The sequence below is a fragment of the Colias philodice genome, chromosome 21, assembly GCF_061535455.1.
Source record: "Colias philodice isolate Cphi_HAF_F1 chromosome 21, ilColPhil1 Martin Lab GWU primary, whole genome shotgun sequence".
Lineage (NCBI taxonomy): Eukaryota > Metazoa > Arthropoda > Insecta > Lepidoptera > Pieridae > Colias > Colias philodice.
In genome coordinates this window covers 2,599,792-2,623,774 of record NC_143106.1, presented here as the reverse complement: position 1 = coordinate 2,623,774, position 23,983 = coordinate 2,599,792, and the positions used below count along the sequence as shown (strand labels likewise).

Below are 23,983 nucleotides of genomic sequence, written 5' to 3'. Positions count from 1 at the left end.
CTCTAAATTGTTATAATTGTAAAGGTGGGTACAAGGTAACCAAGCGTGAACTTGCATAAAAATAATATTTGCTTAATTTTAATCTATATTATTATTATTATTTTATTTTATTTTATTTTTTTTTTATTTATTATAAGAAATTTTAGTATATAACTTATTTATTATTTATATATATATACTTTTTATTTATTTATATTTAAATGTCAGTCGATACAAATTTGAATTTTAATGATGATCTTTTCTCACACTGGTCCAATTCATCTCTCAGTAGTGATGATAGTTTTCACAGTGCTATTTCCCCTCCTCTAGATGCTACCCTTGACTCCTTTTTCAACAACGTCCCTAAAAATTTTAATACCATCCATATTAATGCGCAAAGTATTCCGGCACATTATCCCGACATGCTTTCATCGTTTATATCAAGTAATATCCATGCCATCCTTGTATCAGAATCCTGGCTCAAGCCGTGTCATTCCTCCTCAGCTTATTCTCTCCCCGGCTTTCACCTTATACGCAATGATCGTGTTGGCAAGGGCGGTGGTGGAGTAGCTATCTACCTTCGCTCTCACATTCCGTTTAAATTAATTTGCTCTTCCTCGCAACCTCCTCCTGCTTCTTCCACTGAACATCTCCTTATTGAAGTCCTTTTGCCGCAAGCTAAAATCCTTCTTGGTGTTTTTTATTGTCCTTCTCTCTCCATAGATTACTTTTCCTCCTTCGAAACCCTTGTAGATTACCTCTCTCCCCAATATGAGCATTTAATTTTCATGGGTGATTTCAACACTTGTCTGCTTAAAGGTGATAGCCGTAGTAATAAGCTGCTTTCCATCCTGAATTCCCACAATCTCCATGCCCTTTCCTCAAATCCAACTCACTACTTTCCTGGCTGCAATCCTTCTCTACTTGACCTAATGATAGTCTCCTTACCCAACTTCATATCCAAGCATGGTCAGTGTTCAGCCGATGCTTTTTCCTTTCATGACCTCATTTACCTTTCCTACAAGCTCCATTCTCCGAAACTTAAACCGTCTACCATTTTGCTGCGTAATTTTGGGGGAATGGACGTGAATTTGCTTCGCTGCGATGCGCAAAACATTAGATGGGAAGAGGTGTTTGATGCGCAGTCTATAGATGAGAAAGTCTCCTTATTCAACACATTTGTTTTAAATCTATACGACAAATTTGCGCCACTCCGACCTGTCAAAAAGAAGCACACACCGGCACCTTGGCTTACTCCGGAATTAAAATCTCTTTCTTTAAAAAGAAACCGTGCCAAGTCTAAGTTAAAAACCGCACAAACGGATGAAGCGCGGGCAAAGTATAATAGGATACGTAATCGTTGCAATGTATTGTGTAGAGACGCTCAGCGACGCCATATCCACAAATCCCTTGAGAGCGGTGATTCAGGTACAAATTGGAAATTTCTGAAAAGCTTGGGGATTGGTAAAGAGTCTAATGCTTTTCCTAATACTATTGATATAAGCCAACTCAATATGCACTTTACATCATCCTCCTCGCTTGACCCCAATATGAAACACCGTACTCTCAAAAACCTCTCCACCTTTCCTACTCCTGCTTATCCTCCTTTCCTTTTTAAGCAAGTCTCCGAACGGGATGTTAAGAAACACATATTGTCCATCTCATCAAATGCTGTTGGCTGTGACCTTGTTAGCCGTACTATGATCATTCCCATCCTTGATATCATTATTCCCTCCCTTACTCACATTCTGAACTTCTCCATGTCCACCGGTACACTCCCAACTGTTTGGAAAGATGCTCAAGTCATCCCTTTACCCAAAAAATCCAACCCGAATTCCTTTTCAGATTTCCGTCCAATTTCCATATTACCTTTCCTATCCAAAGTCCTTGAACGTATAATACATCAGCAACTTACCTCTTTCCTGAACAAACATAATATCCTTAGTGATTTTCAATCCGGATTCCGTCCCGGTCATAGTACGACTACAGCCCTGGTCAAGGTTACTGACGATATTCGTGCTGGTATGGACAATAAGCAGCTCACAGTACTTACTCTTTTAGATTTCAGCAACGCTTTTACAACTGTGGACTTTGACGTACTGCTGGGTCTGCTGCGTGTTCTTAACATTTCTCCTTCCGTAATTGACTGGTTCCATTCCTACCTACACGGCCGGAGGCAGCGTATCTTGGTGGATACTAAGTACTCATCTTGGTGTGCGGTCTCTGCCGGTGTGCCTCAGGGCGGCGTTTTGTCTCCTCTCCTCTTTTCCATCTTCATTAACTCCTTATGTTCCCGGCTGACGTCTCTGTACCATATGTATGCTGACGACTTACAGATTTACACCCAGTCCTCCCTTGCTGACTTACCTATGGCTATCCATTTTTCCAATTCCGAATTAGCTAACATAACCAGCTGGTGTAACGAATTTGGACTAAAACTCAACCCAGCTAAAAGCAATGTCATCATAATCGGTAGTCCTTATCTAATTTCGGAAATCGACTGGGGTATTTTGCCAAACATCAAAATCGGTGACGTTGTTATACCTTACAAAACGGTAGTTAGAAACTTAGGTGTGGTTTTTGACCAAACCTTGTCCTGGTCTCACCATATTCAGGAATTAAGCCGTAGGATCTATGCTGCTTCTGCTACGCTCCGGCGGCTTCGTAACTTCTTGCCTATTCCTACCAAAATTACGCTAGCACAATCCCTTCTCCTTCCTATACTTGATTACGCAGATGCATGTTTTCCTGATTTAGCAGTCGAGCATCTTGATAAACTTGAGCGTCTCCAAAATTTCTGTATTAGATTTATTTTCGGCCTTCGAAAATATGACCACGTTTCTTCTTTCAGGAAAAGGCTCAAGTGGCTCCCTATCCGACTTCGCCGGAATCTACACTATTTGCAACTACTGTTCCGTATCCTTTTTAATCCCTCCGCTCCTTCCTACCTCAAGTCCAATTTTTCCTTCTTGCACAGTGAAAGCTACTCACTTCGCTCTGAGGATAGACTCATCTTGCGTGTTCCAAGCCGACGCACAAATTTTTATGGCAAGTCTTTTGCAGCGATATCAGTTAAGTTATGGAACTCTCTGCCATTAAATATTCGTCAAGCCCAGACCCCTTCGGGTTTTAAAAATCTTGTGCGACAACATTTTCTTTCCGCTGCTGATCCGGACCAGTAATATTTTATTAACTTTTTATTTTTCTTTCATATTTTCATTATGTTACAATATGTACGTGGTACTCTGTATTAGATATAGATGGTATTCGTATAATAATTTTATCTTATTCAATATCAGTGTGTTTCCCTCTAAGTATATATTTATTTATGTTTATTATATAATATGTAATTGGTATGTATATCTGTTTATTTTATTTATGTATATTTATATATTGTGTATGTATATGTATAGTATATGTGATATTGTATATGGATATGTATTATTTAAGGTAGATATATATTATTATTTTTTTTTTGTTTTCTTGCTATTAATTATTCTTTTTCTGTTCTCGTCCCGCCAATTAGTGATCTTTTTGCTTGTTTACCTTTTACCGTGGTTGCCTGGAAGAGATCACTATTAAGTGATAAGGCCGCCAAAATAGTTGTACTCAGTTCTATGTGTATTGTGTAAGTAGTTCTAAGGTTTCTGTACAATTATTAAAGTGTTAAATAAATAAATAAATAAATAAATAAATGGAATAGAGATTTAAGCAATATATGTACAAAGCTATATTCAATTACGGCAATAATATTCAATGAAGTATCATATTTTAAATTTAATAAAAATAAAATATGATTTCTTCAAATTCAGGTGGGATAAAAATGTGCCTAATGAGTATTGAGAGAATTAACAAAAAAGAGAGTTGCTTCCATTTCTTCTGGTACTGAATAAAAGCAATGAATTATATTCATAATAATAAGAAGAAATTATGCAGTTTTACTGCCACTTAATCACTTAATACATGAAAATATTACAAATTATAATTCACTATCTTAACATTGTTTCATAAACCTAAAATATTACAAGCTAATCAATAAAAAATATAATAAATTGCTAAGCAATCGTTTCATAATAATATAACTACACAATATAATGGGTATGACGTACAGCATTAATTTAATTATTTTATCACTATCAGAGGTAGCTACTCGAAGTTCGGATCCCGCCTCGTGATCGAATTTTTTCTATTCTTTATTGAATGCCTTAAAACCAAAAATATCAAATTCAGCATTAGCTACGTGGTAACTATGAGCAAAAAATAAAAATATCATTCATGCTTTGATAAGTAGGTACTTACAATTCAGCCCACACTTTTCAATAATTTACCATTGTATAATCTTATTTAAATTTCACTTATAATAACTATTGGAAAAGCAATTAGCTCGCTAGGTAATATTGGGCAGGAAATGACTGAATATCTTTTACATAATAATATCATAAGTAAGTAAATACTAAATCTTCACATCTAAAAAATTGCAAAGTTGTAATCGCTTAAAGCTATTATGATTACAGCTATCGAAAAAATAATGCTATAATATTAATAAGTATAATTAAATTTTTCTTACAATAAGGGATCACAGCTTTCATTGTACAAACTATAATTTTTTACGCCTCTAATAAAAATTTGAATTGGGTACTCCTCATTATGAAATGATGATAATAATATACCTATTTATATTACAATTCAAATAAAAATTACAATCCAATTTTATAAAGCTCGGATTGATACATAATTGATAATACAATTATTTCGTAACTAGCTGCTCCGCGCGGTTTCACCCCCGTGGCTCCTCTCTTGTTGGTCGTAGCGTGATGATATATAGCCTATAGCCTTCCTCGATAAATGGGCTATCTAACACCGAAAGAATTTTTCAAATCGGACCAGTAGTTCCCGAGATTAGCGCGTTCAAACAAACAAACAAACAAACAAACTAACTCTTCAGCTTTATAATATTAGTATAGATTTAATTTTTACTGTAATATATTGAAACTGTTACCCATATTTTAAAACCTCAAAAGCTTCCAACAATTTCAAGCTACGAAATGAACTATTGTAGTAATCCTCCAAAAGAAAAACTATTTTCAGCTTTCTGCATAGTTTTTAAATCTTCTATTGCGCTATTTATGTCGCCGCCATGTTGCCTTTTTCCCGCGCTTGGAGTCATTAATTCATTGTCTCTGGGCCCAAGGCCAGTGTTAACAGATGAAAATTCCGAATTACCCGGTGGTACGTAATCTTTGTCGTAATTAGTTTGTCCAATGTAGCTCGGTTCACTTGAATAAGATAAATCTTTAGATGCTAATTTAACACGAAAGAAATTCGTGACAGTTCCACACACGCCCTGGAATTACAGTATAAACTTTGTGTTACATAAAGTCAACTTGTGATTGAGAAATTAAATTAAATATCTATTCTAACCACAATTCTAACTATAAGGTTATTCGTAGGTACATAATATGTATATCCATGCAAAAGAGTATGAAAATTCCTAGCCAAGACAAACACTATAATAATTATATATTTTGTAATTTAGTTTATGTAACAAAGAGGTATTGTTTTCACTGTTTTTATTACATCGAGTATCGAGCACAATTGGTTACAACACAAGCAATTAGACTAATAAAATATATTTATAATTTTAAACACTATTTCGGGGAGTTTTTGACTTACATACCTTCAGACGATTTATCTTGCTATGCGTAGACGTAAGGATGTTATTTAATTCTCCTAGGCCACTGGGTGTATCTCTATTTTCATGATTTAACATAGCTGTGTCCTAGAAGTGAATTTTTTATCATATCATAAATTAATTAACATAAATTAATGTATTAAATTAAAATTAATGCTTAATTTTAAGCAACATACCTCAAAAGTTTTGATATCAACGTCTTCAAATTCATTTACATCTAAATATTTATGTTTTTCTATAAAATCTTCCTTATCAGGCTTAGGCTGACCAAATAATTCCGCACGCATACATGCGTCTTCATAAGCTTTTTGTGACATATTTAAATCTACGCACAGTAGGCACTGTTTACTTTCTAGATCACTAAGTAAATTGAATTCCTTTCATAGCGTAACTTTTAACACGATGAAAATAGTGTTACCTACTTCATGCTATGTGATATTGATTTTTCGTTTTGAAACACATTCATAAGATTATTACATTTCCAGAGTAAGTACTTGTCTGTTAAAGTTTATAAGATAAAAATATATAATTTATTGACGAAATTAATTAGTGTATAAATATTCGATACGCTACATTAATTACTTAATTTAACTCTGCATTATTATTGTACTGTGTTATTGTACTACGACGTCCTTCAGTATTGCCTCAGTTCAAAAATGCCGCTCAAATCATGTGTCTTGCCACTTTTAAAAAAATGAATTTAAAGTGTTAAAATTCGAACAGCAAACATTAAAAATAATTCATATTGAAATATGCTATTTAGTTAGGGGAATTGGAATTTTACTTAATTTAATTAATTACTGTCTAATGTGTATTAATTGCTATTATTATTAAACAGCTGTTTGCCAGCTGTGCGCACTTGCAAAGTTCAACAACCGACCTCTTGTTCTATAGTCTATAGAAGTATGGAACAGAGTAAGTGAAAAGGGTATAATAATAAGATTGTAATACAAAGAAAAATAATCTTTATCTTAATTAAAATAAAAATTACATTTGTTTGTACTTTTAATACTGCAGCTGTTATTTTTTGCCTATTCATTGTATATCTGTCTCATAATTCGTAGTAGTAATTTTTGTAGCAGTAGGTAAGCAGATAAAACAATAATTGGAATTTGGATTGCATTGTTGGCATTGGTTTAAGTATATTTGCCGGTGAGTATTTGTTTAACCGGTGAATACACTACAACTTAAATGATAATTAAGTCTATTGTTTCATTCAAGACAAGTGCATTTCAACTTTACAGAGGTTGTACAAGAAAAGTGTATCGAACAATGTCATCACGTAAGGGTTTTATTAAATTTTAACTAATATTTACGATTTTATTATATGTATTGATAACATACTTCAGCTATTTCCATTTACTTTGCCCGCTTTTCATGAATATAAATACTTGCGTATTCGTTACATAATGTCAAAAAAATTCGCAGTAGAATCTCTTTTTTAACCTTTTTAGAGAAACAATACTTGAAAACTGAAGGTCCCATTAAATGAATTTTACGAAATTATTTAATTACAAAGATTGTTTCACACATTTTACACGACTGAAACAAACTTTAAATAAAAGTGAGTTTATTTGTAAAAAAGATTATTAATATTTAAGTTATTTAATATTTGTTTGAAATAAATATTAAAGCTGGATCGTTTTAATAATGGAGATATTTCAAAAAATAAGATGCATGGTTTGTATTATTGTGAATTTATCTACCAATTAATCTATTAATTTATTTATAATTAATATTTTAACATGACTTATAACAAAAAGATTTCAGCAAAGCATAGTATAGTTTAGTCAAGACATATCATTTAGTATATCAATTTTAGTTTGTATTGAACTCACAAAAACATTAAGACTACTAATTCTTCTACTATTGAGTGTATAGACCAAAAAAAAAGTAATTTATATTTGTTTTTGTTTCAGAACCCCTAACTTTGGATACATTGAACAAACTGCGAGATGATTTCTACAAATGTCCAAAGAATGAGCTCGCTCAGAATGTGTGCACTCGCTTTGATCCCTTCGAGGTTGCCATCAGCAAGCGGAAGACTGATGCTGCCTTACATGTCTATAACATCAAGGTAAAGCTCATTGAGAATCAGAATATGTCTAAGTTTTTGTTGTTAATTAGTTAATTATAATTTCTATTGTTAATTAGTTAATCCCCAATGCTTTTTACATAAATTAAATGGAAAACCCTTACAAAAGAATGCATATTAAAGTATGAGTTACATTTTCCTCCCTAATAATTTGGCTTCATTATCAGGGAGGAAAATGTAATCATACTGAATGATTCATAAAACAGAATAGTTCTATCTAACTTTTAATTTTTATTATCAGCTTGCTAGTTCTCAATTACAATGTATAATATAAATATAATGTACTAGCGGTCCGCCCCGGCTTCGCCCGTGGTACATATTTACGTTTTCTCTACATAAAAACCATCCTCGTACTTCAAGGAATATAATAAAAAAAGAATTATCGAAATCGGTTCAGCCGTTCTCGAGTTATGCGCTTACCAACACATTTTGCGATTCATTTTTATATTATAAGAAGAAGAAGACTAGCCCGGTCCGCCCCGGCTTCGCCCGTGGTACATGTTTACGTTTTCTCTACATAAGAACCATCCTCGTACTTCAAGGAATATAATAAAAAAAGAATTATCGAAATCGGTTCAGCCGTTCTCGAGTTATGCGCTTACCAACACATTTTGCGATTCATTTTTATATACAAGATTTAGTGGTTGTCTAAAAATCAGGTGCCATATTATGACCTCTTATTTCCAGACAGTTTACACCGTGAATTGAACTGAATGGCAAATTCATGTTGAATGGTCATCAATCATGGCTGATTACTGTGGTCATAATATTAATTTGTCAGTCAGTTCAATTTACGTTGTAAACTGTCTGGAAATAAGATGTTATAATACGGCACCTGATCATATTTTTTGTTTTTAATCGTAGTATTTTCTTGTATTTGACTAACATATTTAAAATGCGATTTATTCATTCTATGAACGTCTATACAGAACATCTTAGTCTCGCCACAACCAAGCTTTAATCAGTTATTTTCATTATTCAGGTTGAAAGTGAAGGCAAGCCGGTGACAAATCAAGAGAACTCTGGCCGTTGTTGGTTATTTGCCGCACTCAATGTTATGCGCTTGCCGTTCATGAAGAAATATGGCATTGAAGAGTTTGAGTTCTCACAGACGTAAGTAATTCATAAATTATATTCAAAAAGCATTAGATATAAATGATTTTAAATCATAGATGTAGAATCTAAATCTTAATATGTATATAAAAATCTCATGTCACAATGTATGTTCTCAATGGACTCCTAAGCCACTTAACCGATTATAATAAAATTCGCACACCAATCCAACTTGAGAGATAGGATAGGTCCCGGAAATCCCACGTGAAAGGGAACTATGCGGGGTTTTCTCTGAAAACGCGGGCGAAGCCGCGGGAAAGCTAGTATATATATATATAACTAAATGTTTGGACGTAGGCATCCGCTAAGAAAGGATTTTGTTCAATTCTTCCCCCAAGGGGATAAAAATAGGGGTAGAAACTTTACAAATTTATCTTTTCCAAGCAAGCATAGCTGTAGGCAACAGCTAGTAATTAATATAAGGTTACAGTGTTGGCCAGGATGAAATTGATAAACTATTTATTATTATTCATTTATGTTATCTCTAATGTGTTTCAAATTCCCTTTACAAATTGACTTCTTATCATCAGTTAAAAAGGAACATATGTAGATAAAAATAGTTAGTGAGTGAGTGATAAATAATATAAGTTGTGATATATTCTCAGCAAATGTATCTTTTGATTTATTTCTTAATAAAGCTAAAACAGTTGTGCAATGGTATAAAATTATCTTCTTTGAAGTCATATGATATGTAATGATCTAAATATCTAAAACAAATATTCAGTATTATATATTTGCATTGCAATTCATACCGTCTTTTAACATCATTTTGTAAAGATTTCAACTATGTTGTAGATTTATGACAAGCTTATCTTTTATTTGTATGCTATATATTTTGTATTTCACTTATTTACCGTGTGAAAAACATCCTTGAAATTTACGAATGTTTCGCACGATCGTTTGTAATGAAATGCTGAGTTTCAATAATAAATAGAAAGAAAGAAATTAGGTTTAATCACAAATACGTAATTTTCACTTTATAACTAACTAGCTTCCTGCCCGCGGCTTCGCCCGCTCTGTCTAAAACCTAATAAATTATATACTAAAACCTTCCTCTTGAATCACTCGATCTATTAAAAAAAACCGCATCAAAATCCGTCGGTTAGTTTTAAAGATTGAAGCATACATAGGGATATAAGTACAGAGAAAGCGACTTTGCTTTATACTATATAGTGATTACACTTTTAAGCACCATTGAATGATACTATATAAATACATTGAATATGTATTTAGTTTAGGTATTTGTAATAGGGTGAACTAGAGAAGCTAATTTGTCAATAATTAATTTATGTTTTTTAAATACATTTTAGTTATCTATTCTTCTGGGATAAAATAGAGCGGTCACACTACTGGTTGAACAACATCGTTAATACAGCGAAGCAGGGTGAGAAACTAGAGGGGAGACTGGTTAACTTCTTGTTAAAGGTATTTCTTCCTACATTTTTTTTACACGCATTAATTAGTTTCACCTGTATGTGTATATGTAACCAACTTTTTTAGACTCGCTTTTAACACGAATGGGACAGATGTAATTGAAATGTTGTAATTTTACCAAGTATTGGAGACAAAATAATAATTTAATGTTATAAAAGCATGTTTTTCAGTTTTTAAATTAAGTGTATTATTTTTAAATACAATTATTGACCCCTAAACAACTCATTCCATATTTTTCTACACTAATATTTTTTAACGAAATTATTATAATTATATTAATGAAATGAAATGAAAAATTTATTTGTCAGAATTGTGGTAACAAACTTTCAGTTCAGTAACTTTTCCAATGAAGTAACTGTATGAATAAAAAATCTGCTATAAAAGTACTTTTGAGTTTGAAATCAATTATTATTGTCCAAGTCAAAAATATGGCAAACAAAACTAAACTATTTTATGCTTTTAATCCCTAGGATCCAATAAACGACGGTGGTCAATGGGACATGATTGTGAACCTCGTTAACAAGTATGGTGTGATGCCCAAAAAGTGCTTCCCGGAGTCCTTCAGCTCTAGACGGAGCTTGCACATGAATGCTATTATTAAAACTAAGGTATGTATATATTCTACTTACATAAATTATAATTTATGACTATTATATTATGTACTAGCTTACCGCCCGCGGATTCGCCCGCTTTGTCTAAAATCTAATAAATTATATACTAAAAGTAAAACCTTCCTTTTGAATCACTCTATCTATTAAAAAAAACCGCAACAAAATCCGTTGCGTAGTTTTAAAGATTTAAGCATACATAGGGACATAGGGACAGAGAAAGCGACTTTGTTTTATACTATCTACTAATCATGACGATATGTAAGGACAGTAAGCTACATTGTTTGGAGTATTTTAGTGAAAATTCAAATAAACATATAATAATTATGTATGTTTTCATTAAGATATTATATGTATTTAGTGTGATGTTGCATATTACATATTATAATGCAGATATATTAAATCATTTTTTAAATTAAATTTTTCAATCTACTGCATAATTAATTAGTTTTGGTATGAGAATATACTTTATCCCCAGCATTTGTAGAAGATATAATTTGAACCAAGAAAAAATCTAATATTATTTAATATTGTCCAAAATATCAATTTTAAAATAATTTCAGCTACGGGAATTCGCGAAAGAGCTACGTGAACTAGTTGCCAACAAAGCTAGTGATGATGAAATACAAGCCACCATTAACAAGCAGATTGGAGTCATCTACCATATTGTAGCTACTTGCTTGGGTAACATTGGTTTTATTCTATCAACTTGCTTATCCATACTAATATTATAAATGCGAAAGTAACTCTGTCTGTCTGTCTGTTACTCAATCACGCCTTAACTACTGAACCAATTTGCATGAAATTTGGTATAGAGATATTTTGATACCCGAGAAAGGACATAGTATAGGTTTTATCCCGGAAATCCTACGGGAACAGGTTTTTCTTAGAAAACGCGGGCGAAGCCGCGGGCGGAAAGCTAGTATGACTATATAGTATCCTAATAATATGATAAGTGGATATCTGAACTCTATATATTTTAGCAAAATGAATCACAAACAGCTCCAGTCGATGGTTTAGGTTTAATTCTATGGCTATAAACTTTAATCAAGTAAAAATTTCGTTTGTAATTTCTATCACTTACAGTGCTATAGGCTATAAAACAATAATATGTAGGTGTGCGTAGAAATAAAACGTGGTTATTTGTATAAGTTAATTATTCTTTTATTTTATTTTTTTATTTAAAGGGCTTTATCGCTTTGCGATAACATCGCCCTCTTGACTCATATTGCTATAACATACACACATCATGATTCACAATTTTATATTTTTCAAATATTCTTTGTTTCTCTCTGAAGTTTATTTAATTCCTTATTTATTTTATTGTGACAACAGGAACACCGCCAGAACAATTCACATTCGAGTACTATAACAAGGAGAAGGCCTACAACAAGATTGGACCAATTTCTCCGCTGCAGTTTTACAATGAACATGTTCGCCCCTTGTTCAATGTTGATGATAAGGTAATTTTTATATTAGTTTTTTGTATCTGTCTTGACAATGTTTTTGCTTCGCTTAAAATAGTATAAAAGTAACGAGAAAAAATCACTTTGTTTTAGATGTATTTTGTAAATGAGATTGATATTAATTTTACATTTTTACTTTGAAATTTGGGAGAATTTTGTATCGATTACTACTACTACTACTCTACTACTCCTGTGGCGCTGAAACCCCGAAGTGGGTCTTGGCCTCCGAGACGAGAACTCTCCACCTTGCCCGGTCCTGAGCGGTCTCTTGCCAATTGTCACTGGCTTGAAGCGCACTCAGGTCCCTCTCCACTTGATCGCGCCAGCGATACTTGGGTCGACCCACCGGCCGACGGCCCGAGGGACGGCCCAAGTATGCTCTCTTCAGACCTCGCTCCTCACCCATTCGCTCTACATGACCAAGCCAACGCAGGCGATGCGCTTTTATTTCCCCAAGTATATTTGGCTCGGCCATGAGTTTTTCTAATTCGGCATTCTTCCGGATTCTCCAACTTCCATCCTCTTGTCTGATAGGACCAAAGATCTTCCTAAGAAGCTTTCGTTCTGTGACTAAAAGGTTACGCTCTTCGTTCTGGGTTAGGGTCCAGGCTTCACAACCATAAGTAAGTATTGGTCTTATAACCGTTTTGTATATCCGCAGTTTGGTTTTTTTACTCAGAAGCCTAGACACGAGGACTTTATGCAAGGCAGCACCACACTTGAGGGTATTTTGTATGCGGATTTTAATCTCTTCCTCTCTAGTGTGTGCATCCGTTATCGTGCAACCCAGATATCTGAAGCTAGCTACTCCCGTGTACGTCGTATCTCCAACCTGTAGGTTTTGGCGTTGAGTTCGTGTGTTCCTATAGCGCTTCATGTGGAGATATTCCGTCTTTTTTTCGTTTATTTTTAGTCCGACCTTTTCAGCTTCTTGTTTTAAGGTCTCAGCGGCTTTACCCACTTCGTCACGGTTTTCACCAAGCAATGCGAGGTCGTCGGCATATCCAATCACCAAATGCTTTCCATTTAGTAACACTCCGCAGTCCAATGCAAGCATTTTCCGCAGGATATATTCCAGTACCAAATTGAATAGCACCGGTGACAGAGAATCGCCTTGTTTTAATCCGGTGAGCACCGCAAACTCTTCTGATAGTTCTTTGCCCACCCTCACTCGCATGTTACTGTCTCCAATAGCTGTTTTTATTAAGTCCACCAGCTTGGCTGGGATACCAAGCTCCTTTAAAATTGTAAACAGGGCGCCCCTATCAATGCTGTCATAAGCCTTCTCGAAATCTACAAATAGCGCGTGCATGCTCAGAGCGTATTCCCACCTCTTTTCCATGATCTGTTTGAGGAGGAAAATCTGGTCGATCGTACTTCGGTTTCGACGGAACCCACACTGATAATCACTGAGGATTTTTTCCGCGTAGGGTTCCAGTCTATCCAGCAATATGTACGACAGGATTTTATATGCTGTTGGCAACAGAGCAATTCCGCGGTAGTTGCTACATTTCCTCTTGCTACCTTTTTTGTGAACTGGGCAGATGATCCCTGTATTCCAATCTTTTGGCTGTATATGTTCCTCCCATATCCTTCTAAGGATTTCGTACAACTTGGATTGAATCACCGCCCCACCTTGCTTCCATATTTCAGAAGGCACGCCGTCAATACCTGGTGCTTTGTTATTTTTGAGCCGCATGATTGCTTTGTGCACTTCTTCAAATGTGGGAGTGGGTACGTCTTCCTTGTTGTCCTCGGTCTCCCTGGTAATTTCAACTTGAGGGGGTGGGCAATTAAGTAGGTTCTGGAAATACTCTCGCCAAGCTATCTTGATGTCGTCTTTATCAGTGATGAGGTCACCATTTTCGTCCTCCAGCACTTGGGTTGTGGGTTGGTATCCTTTTTTTGTGTTTTTAACTTCCTTGTAGAATTTCCTCGATTCACCGGCTCGTATGAATGACTCCATGTTTTGTATAAGGTCATCAAAGTGCTGTCTTTTGGCTCTTCTGATAGCTTTCTTTAGCTGTAACCCGCATTCTGAGTATTTTCCAATCCATTGCCTATCTTGTTCCGCCAGGACCTTATAGTGACGTTTTTCTTGCATTTTATCTTCACACTCTTGGTTCCACCACTTCCTCCGCTTTCTCTTTTTGACCTTCCCTAATACTTTAAAACCAATTTCTTTTACCGTGCTCTTTATATTTTCCCATACTGTGTCAATCGGATCATTAATGTCTAAATCTTTGAATCTATTGCTCAGTTCTAATTGAAATGTTTCTTTCATATATTGTGATTTTAGGTTATCTATATCAATTCTGTCCTCTGCGGTTTGTGAATGTTGTGTTACTGATTTGATTCTAAATTTTAGTTTTATTCCTAGCAAGTAGTGATCACTGTCACAGTCTGCCCCGCGGAAAGTTCTTACATCCTCAACAGTTCTTTTGTGACGCTCGTCGATCGCTACGTGATCAATCTGATTGATTGTGTATCCATCCGGGGATCGCCAAGTTCCCTTATAAATATCCTTGTGCGGAAACATAGTACTTTTGACTACCATGGCTTTGGCTGAGGCAAAACTTATTAGTCTTAGCCCGTTGTCGTTAGAGTGTGTATGTTTACTATGTGTTCCGATTGTTGGGATATACAGGGTGTAATCGTTAAGTGTGCACAGGCGATTATTCCGTAACTATTACAGATATCAAAAAACTTTAAACTGATATCGAAAGTACTTAACCTAATGAGTAAAATGGCCATAATAAATTTTTAAAAATAATACGAGAAATATCTAAAAAATTAACTTTAAACCCTCCCATACATTTAGTATGAGATATGAATATCCCATGTACATGGGTTGATCCAAAAGTAATGATAATCAATATTAAACAAGGTCATTACAGTTAAAATAATTATGTATTTCTCTAGATAGTCTTCTAACTAGATAATATACTTCGATATTTTTTTTTCTTAACTTAGAAAAAAAAAACTTTGACTTCATCTACAAAAACCCCTCAAAATCGGCCATCACTTCGCTGTCGTCTTAAAATTTCTTGTATCGACGGTGTTTCTTGTGCCGAGGTAAGAGATAGAATTAACTAGGAGCTAGATCTTACAAACAGGGTGGGTGTTCAAGCATTTTCAATGCCGATTTTTGATTGGCAGCCATCGCAACTGACGCTTTGTGATCTGGTGCGTTGTCTTGGTGAACCAACATTCAAGACTGAAGTTTGCCATGTCTCTTTTTCTTACTAACCTACCCGCAATCTTTTAATTTGGTCTGTGTAGTAAGAGCCCTGTGTAGTAGTGGCTACCTTCTTAAAATATTCCACATTTCTTCAGCGTCCCAAAAAACTACGGCTTTAATCTATCCCACTAATTTTCACTTTGAAAATCTTCACCGTCACTTTGGAAGCTCGCATTGATTGTTTCTTGGTTTCAGCATAAACATGGTGAACCCAGGTAACGCCCATGGTCACAAATCGTGACAAAAAATTATCCTGATCTCATTAAAAATTTAGAAATTCACCCTCTAAATGTCGAATCGTTGTTTCTTCTTTTCGTCGGGAAACATTCTGGCTCGCACTGTTCACATTAAAATTAATGTTAATACTTGGAAACGTGGCCTGTAGATATAATTTTTTTGTGATAACTTAGTGATTACATGAGCAAGCATAAAACATTTATTTTATATTTTTATGTGCACAGGAAATACCCAATTATCATTACTTTTGGATCAACCTATACATTTAATATGAAAGATTTTAGCTTTTTTTTTTGTTTTTTTGGTTTTCTGCTTTAATTACTTCGCAAATTTGGAGGGAAGTTAATTTAGAAACTGTAAATAGATCTCCTCATTGTATTGCACAATAATGACGTCACTTCGAAAATCTACTATGAATACAAAATGTATGGGAAATAAATTGTATGGGAGCGTTTAATGTAACATTTTTGGTTATTTCTCGTTTTATTTTTAAAAATTTATTATGGCCATTTTACTCATTAGGTTAAGTACTTTCGATATCATTTTAAAGTTTTTTGATATCTGCAATAGTTACGGAATAATCGCTTGTGCACACTTAACGATTACACCCTGTATATATCCTCCCTTCCAATTTTGGCGTTAAAATCCCCCAGTACTATTTTAATGTCGTAACTCGGTAATTGGTCATATATCAGTTCGAGCTGTTCGTAGAACTGATCCTTAGTTTCGTCTTCCGCTAATTCTGTAGGAGCGTATACATTTACTAAGGAGATGTTGGCAAATTGACCTCTAATACGGAGTACTGATATTCTGTCAGATACGGCGTCGTAGCGAAGGACATTGTGGACGAAATCTTTGGCGACTATGAATCCAGTACCGTGTGTGTGGTGTCCCGTGTCATTACCGCTATAAAACAAAATCGCTTTATCGTCAATATTACACTCCCCTTTGCCCGGCCATCTTACTTCTTGGAGTGCGGCTACTTTTACATTGTATCTACGCAGCTCACTATTTACTTGGTAAATGGCCCCGGGGCGAAATAAGGAGCGGACATTCCATGAAGCTATTCGTAAATCCTTTATACCATGCCTGGAGTCGTCGTTCTTGGGATCGGGTTTTCTTTTTCTCGTTCTCAGTTTCGTAACACAAAGATTTTTTATGTGGGAGGGGTGTTAACCCGCCGCACAACCCCCATATTGCTGGAGGACCACACCCATCGTTGGTCAGCGAGTCCATCGGACTTAGCCGGTAGCGTAGCTAGGCTATACTACCGACCATCCCCCCATCCGCCACCCGGGGGACGCTCCCCTACGCCGCGAGGGCCAGCGCGAGGTTGTATCGATTGATAAGGTAAAATCCTTTTTGATTTTTTTTTTTGTTTTAATTTCATGCGCGATTCATGGAAGCGCCTTGGAGAGGCCTTTGCCCAGCGATGGGACACGATAGGCTAATACAATACAATACAACAATTTTCATTTTAAATAGTTCTTTCATCCCAGGTTATATTCCAATTGTACTTATTTCCTAAAAATATTTTTGAAGTGAAAACTTCTTTAGCGGCGTTGAGCACTTCGCACGTCGAAAAAGCGTAAGACAGATGGATATCAAACATGCTGAACGTTAATAATCAAGTTTTCACTTCTGCCGGCACTCCCGGAGTGCAACCAGTCTTTTTTTTTCCCAGGTGTGTCTAGTGAGCGACCCCCGGGAATCGAACCCGTTCGGCGCGTTATACACGCTGCAGTGTCTCGGCAACGTGGTGGGGGGGAGACAAACAGCGTATAATAACCAACCTATTGAGACGCTTATCAAGTGAGTTAAACTAAATTACTACTTATAAAATATTTAATTTTTTGTAATAGGTTCTATGGGATTTTAAAGCTTTTTTTGGGTTAATTTTGAACACCCTGCTTTTTGGTTAACCTTAATCCTTTTAAATGTGTGTATTAATGAAGACATGAAGCTGCTGCTAATGCAAAAAAAAATAATTTTACCGCGTGGCTTGTAATTTTTTGTTTTGATCAATCTGGACGAAAATGGGGACTGGGGTGAAGAGAAATTAAATTTATAATAATGATCTCTACGTTATCAATAATAAAATTTTTCAATAAAGTAATTACTACTTTTATTAAAAAAGTCAAAAAACTCATTTCACTTGCAGAGTGGTGAAGGACAGTATATCGGGCGGGGAAGCTGTGTGGTTCGGCTGCGAAGTGTCCAAACGTTTTGAGAGGAAAAATGGATTAGAAGACTTGGATGCGTAAGTTTTATTCCAAAAACATTAAATTTATCATTCAACACTTGCATTCTTTTGATTTTCAAGCCTATTTAATATGTATCTACTTGATAGTTGAATACGATTTCGACACAGTAAACAAATACGAACAGTAGCGAAACTCCCTACAACAAATTCGAACTGCATCGACGATACTCTTAAGCCTTTGTCTACTAAGGACTCGTTGATGCGTATCTTTGTGTGAGTGAGCCGTTTCGAGCATTTTGTAGAGAGTTTAGCTACTGTTTGAATCTGTTTATAGCTTGACTGCAGTAGCTGTAGGGCTATGACGGTATGTGCGCGGCGAGGCGGAGGAGAGTACCGACCGTTCCGTTTCTAACTTCTAGCTCGTGCTCTTTCTTACCCGGTCCCCCCCCCCACCCTCACCGCACATACCTACACCGCCCTACAGCCACTGCACACAAGCTTTAATTCAATTTTAACGTTTTATAATATACTTTATCACCAGGCAAGACTACAAGCTGGTATTCAACACGGAGGTCCAAGTGGGCCTGTGCAAGGCGGAGCGGCTGCTGTACGGCGACTCGTGCATGACGCACGCCATGGTGTTCACCGCGGTCGGCACTGACGTGAGACACTAGCACTTACACTAGTATATGTGGCACTTACACTGGTATATGGGACACTTACACTAGTATATGTGACACTTATATTAATTTATGTGACACTAACATATGCGGCACTTGACACAATATGTGACACTTATATATGAACTTAATTAAAAAAGCCATTTGCCATATTAGTATAATAATGAGCTTTATTGGATTTATAGAATTTATATTTTGTGTGTATAATAATTACTCATAAACTGATTAGTACCACACTTTACAACGAGTTCGCTCAAAATAAGTTTTTTTTTAATTGGTAAAAATATTTTTATAAGTCTCATTTCATTTATAAAGTTTTTAAATTTTAACCCTATCGACTACTTAGCGACTTCCTGCAATTCGTTGTCAATAAAAAATCCACATTTATCTACTATATTATTTTATGCCACGAGTTACAGAACTTACAGTGTTATTAATATTTCATATAAAAACATGTATTTTTAAATGAAATAACCATGTGGTATTATAATTAATGTTTTAAAATAAAATAATTTTGCCAGGACGATGGTAACGTCCGCAAGTTCCGCGTGGAGAACTCGTACAGCGACAAGGAGATCGACAAGGGATACTTGCTGCTCACAGAGCCTTGGTTCCGAGAGTTTGTGTTTGAGGTACGATTTTATTTTTGTGAGAAATTAATGTTTTTTGTATGTTTAATTATGTGGAAAACTAATATTACATTGATATTGGACTCTAAAAAATAAAATTGTCATGGAAAAATATGTCTACTAAATAAAATTATTCAAATATGTGTGAAATTCATCACATGTTATCCAGTCTTGTATTTCTTTTATGTTATCAATTTCATTTTTGATTATTTTATTTTTAACTAGCTATGACTTGCGGTTTTACCCGCAGTGTTCCGCTCCTGTTGGTCTTAGCGTGATGATATATAGCCTTCCTCGATAAATGGGCTGTCTAACACCGAAAGAATTTTTCAAATCGAACCAGTAGTTCCTGAGATTAGCGCTTTCAAACAAACAAACTCTACAACATTACGTATAGATAACCAATATAATAATAAATTGAAACAATAAGATACGACATAATCAAGCAATGAAAAAGGATTACTGGATTAAATGTTAAAATAAAAAACTGATAATGCTGAAATACTTTTTCCTAAAATCCCGTTTCATTACTATTTTACTATTTCTTACAGGTGGTAGTAGATAAGAAGTACGTTCCCAGCGAAGTACTAGATGTATTCAAGCAAGAAGCGGTGGTGTTGCCAGCCTGGGACCCGATGGGCACACTCGCATGTCCCGTGTGTAACAAGGAGTAGTGTTGCCAGTGTTCTTTAGATTTGTAGGGAAAGTGCAGTTTATTGTCTATTATGGTCACTTGTTTTTCTGCAAAATTTAGAGGATATGTTATGTGTTATAGAAACGGCTTTTTTAATGATTTGTATTTGTGATATAGCATTTTATTTGTTTACATATCTGTGTAATTTTATCTTAAGTATTCTAAGTTTTCATTAAAAAAAATTCAATTATATTCAGTCACAATCTTGTATTTTTTTTAGTTTTAATTTTTTGGTGCTGTATTCAATTTACCAGAATAGAATAATAATCTTACCTGTCTTTTAATGAAATCAATAGTGTACAATTTTAACAGATAATGCACTTTATTATGGCCATTTTACTTATTCATTTAATTCATAAAAAAAAATGTTTGTTACAATGTGTTCATAAATAGTTACCGTTTACTTACAAATGGTGTCACTTAGATAGGCGTAAGGCCTAGAAAATACTAATATTAAATACTACTATAGACTATAGTCGGCAGTCGTAGTTATCTAGGTTCTTATGTTCAAAGGCATTTAAAAATCAGAAGACATAGATGTAATGAAGCTATCATAGCTTTCTATTATATCCTAGATTCCTTATTGACAATAAAACAAGCAGGAAAACCAATAAATTCGATTTGTGGTGTACAAATCGAAGTACATATAATATTTTTAATTCACATTATATTACAGACCCGCGTTACACCGGCCCTTGGCTATCCGTCGCCCCCTGTAATCCGACATGTCCAAAATTGCTGAATCCCAATAATTTTGGACAAAATCCACCTACTATTGTGCTCTACTCGAAAATATTGTTTTAATTCCAAAAAAACATAATGAAGCATGTTTTATGCCTATACTTCTGAAACAGAACTATGTGTACCTATAACATCTTATCTTTTTATTGGGTCCGTTATTTGTCGAATTACAAGGTACTATTGCGTGATAACATCCGGACTATAGGTAGCACCCTATAATCCGACAAATTCGCCAAGGCTCTGCAGAACGATTGTCGGAATACCGCGGGTCTACTGTAGAGGGTTCCAGAAATGTGCCTTTAAGATAATGGGTGCTTAAGAGTGTAATATACCATCTTAGGCTAAAATGGTTACTTTTAAAATATGTCGTCAAAATAACCCTGTATACAAATTTTTAGATAGATAAATGTTAAGATACGCCATTTTCTTCTAAAATACGTAAAAACTTGTCTGTTAAAGAATGTGTGGTTCATATTTACTTCCGTTTGCAATAATGTTCGTAGATTTATGTTATTACTTGCAATAAATATTTTTTTTACAATTATGTGTTTTATTTGGTTTACACCTGGTTTGAAAATAAAACAATATTTTAAATGATACGTACAATGTACATATCGGTATTCAGTGTTCTATGAGGATAATTTTTTTTTTTTTTTACTTAGTCATTTTGTATTAAATTGAATAAAACATGATATTGTTTACCTCTGTGGTTTACCTCTATAAAGTTAAAGAAGATCCCTACTAATATAATATTATAAGCGAAAGTAACTGTCTGTTTGTTACGCTTTCCCGCTTAAACCTATCAACCGATTTTGATGAAATTTGGCACAGACAATCTTTAGACCCTGAGAAAGAACATAGGCTACCTTTTATCAAAACACCACGCGGGCGAAGCCGCAGGCGGAAGCTAGTACTCTATATTTATAATCAGTCAATATGGATTGATAACGTACATGCTACTCATTGAAATCGGTATCCTACGGCCGCTTTCTGAATTAAGTATTTGACGTTAAGGCTGCAGTCTAGCAAAATTGCGTTTTCAACAAGTTATTTGACAATTTTTTCCCGGCTAATGAAATGATAAACTGAATTTTTTTTTCTTGTTTATCAATTAGTGTTATATACGCAATGCGCGTGAATTTTTTCACATTTATAAAGTTACTTTATGTTACCTTAATCAGGCCTTCAAGATAAGTCTCTTTCCCCCAAAGACATTTCGAGCTAACTTTGTGCACTCACTACGTTGCAACCGATTACAATTTACACAATCTGATCAGCGCATTATTATCCTTATATAGTCGTTATTAAAAACTGCTGAATACAATTGCCGAAAAACTTATGATTTTCTTAATTAGAACGTTATAAATTCATTAAATTTCCCATTTTTTGCCTTACAAAATCTATTGATAAATACTGCTAAAAGTTATTTTTTCCATTAATTTATTCGAGTTGGTTGAAGACCAATGAGTATTAATCCTTTAAAAAATTTTTTTTTGAATTTTGATAATTCTTTAAATATTAAAAACATATTTAAAATAATTAGGAAAAATCCTAGCGAATTTCTTTAGTCGCGCTCCTTGGGCCGGAGCGTTCTGACGTGTGCTCTACGCTCGATTTTCCTTCATACCGAAGTGAAAGTTGCTCTACTTCATTAAATTTAATATTTTTGTTAATTGATTATTTTTATATTAGTTTTGTGCAAATATTCGTATTTTTAAACATTTGATTTCGATATGGAAAATAAACGAAAAAAATACGCGTGTAACTACCAGAAAAAAAATTATCTTCGAACATAAAGTTAATGAAACCAAATAGATTGCAAAGGTGATTGGCAACAATTTCTTTATTTTACGGGGTGTCAGTAAAGGGATGTATATTTTTTTTAAACTAAAGTAAGCTCATAAATTTACTTATAATATAATTTTTTTGAAGTTCCAAAAATGTTTATTTTTCGTTTGAGAAATACGAAATATAATAAAACTAATAAAATAAATATAATAAACTTGTATTGAGAACTTGAACTTCCTAAGTTCATCCGGGGAAATCCCCATATAAATGATTTGTTTACTCCAAAATTGATCCGAGGTGTTTTAATTTTTTCTTCTAGTCATTTTCAACATAGCGGTATTTTGTTTGATTATTAATTTTGTAACTTAAATACAGGATGTTGGTTTTATATTCTGATCTTACAGACGCGCTGACAAATTTAGTCCGCCATTTCTAGTTTAGTCTACCAACTCTAAGTACCAATATTAAAACGAATGGATTATCATCACATCATCAAAACTTAGATGTAATGGAAGATCACAATAACATAGAAAATTCAGTGGGTGTTGAGAACAAAACAAACACAAGTAACAGAGACACGAAGAATAAAAAAAGAGGACGAAAACGATAATTCGTTGATGCTTTCCCTTTTCGACGTATTGTTAGGGTACATCACCAATCTGCAAAAAACAAAACTGATGATTCCCAATTGCTGATTAAAAATGAAAAACAAATAATCGACAACAGTGGTGAAAATTTGCTGATCACAATGAAACATCCTTCAGTGGTAGCAGATTTACTCATTTAAAATGTATCGGTGAACAGCGTAAAGGAGAGGAGGACAGGAAAACATTATGAATGTGGATGGTGGATTGTATACAGGGTGTAATCGATAAGTATGTGCAGGCGATTATGACGTTATTATTGCAGGTATCAAAAAACTTAAAACTGATATCGAAATTACTTTACCTAATGAGCAAAATGACAATAATAACTTTTTAAAAGTATAACGAGAAATATCTAAAAAATTTACTTTATACACTCCCATATCAAAAAGGGAAAATGGGACTAGTAGAAGTTAAATGTCTAATTCCGGCAAAAGACATGAATGCGAAAGATGCGGTTAAAAATAAAAAAAAATAATATTTGAAATACAATGCAAAAAATAACACTTTCGAAATACAACTAAACGTTGCAGAAGCAGAAGTCTGCTTATTTGCTGTTTAGACTGGAGTGAATCATTCGTTAAAAGTAGAATATATAAAAAATTATGTAACGTTTAGGCAAAATAAAATGATGGACCATTATCAAGATTTTACATAAATTGCCTACTGTCAGAATTGATTGATTCGAGACTTCAGCATTCGATGCCCATCAAGGACCCATCCTATATCATTCAAGCGA

At 34.4% G+C, this 23,983-nt stretch overlaps 2 protein-coding genes across 4 annotated transcripts; one reads left to right on the top strand and one right to left on the bottom strand.

Moving 5' to 3' along the window:
- Positions 1–5,010: 5,010 nt before the first annotated feature.
- Positions 5,011–6,045, bottom strand: LOC149478724 (uncharacterized). The gene is made up of 3 exons (XM_089709047.1): positions 5,848–6,045; positions 5,657–5,758; positions 5,011–5,323 (listed from the first exon to the last, which is right to left on the bottom strand). The coding sequence occupies exons 1-3, from the start codon at positions 5,986–5,988 to the stop codon at positions 5,030–5,032; spliced, it is 537 nt and encodes a 178-aa protein (XP_089565173.1). The 5' UTR covers positions 5,989–6,045; the 3' UTR covers positions 5,011–5,029.
- Positions 6,046–6,703: 658 nt separating this feature from the next.
- Positions 6,704–21,353, top strand: LOC149478723 (bleomycin hydrolase). Of its 3 annotated transcripts, XM_089709043.1 has the most exons (13): positions 6,704–6,823; positions 6,916–6,953; positions 7,591–7,748; positions 8,749–8,879; positions 10,190–10,304; positions 10,784–10,921; positions 11,485–11,605; positions 12,257–12,384; positions 17,550–17,677; positions 18,027–18,125; positions 18,610–18,730; positions 19,270–19,380; positions 19,929–21,353. In XM_089709043.1, exons 2-13 carry the CDS (start codon positions 6,944–6,946, stop codon positions 20,049–20,051), a joined length of 1,383 nt encoding a protein of 460 aa, XP_089565169.1. In that variant the 5' UTR covers positions 6,704–6,823; positions 6,916–6,943; the 3' UTR covers positions 20,052–21,353. The 3 variants fall into 3 exon arrangements, with proteins under 3 accessions (XP_089565169.1, XP_089565170.1, XP_089565168.1); XM_089709044.1 differs by lacking the exon at positions 6,916–6,953 and having other exon boundaries at positions 6,707–6,823; XM_089709042.1 differs by having other exon boundaries at positions 6,740–6,953.
- The last annotated feature ends 2,630 nt before the right edge of the window (positions 21,354–23,983 follow it).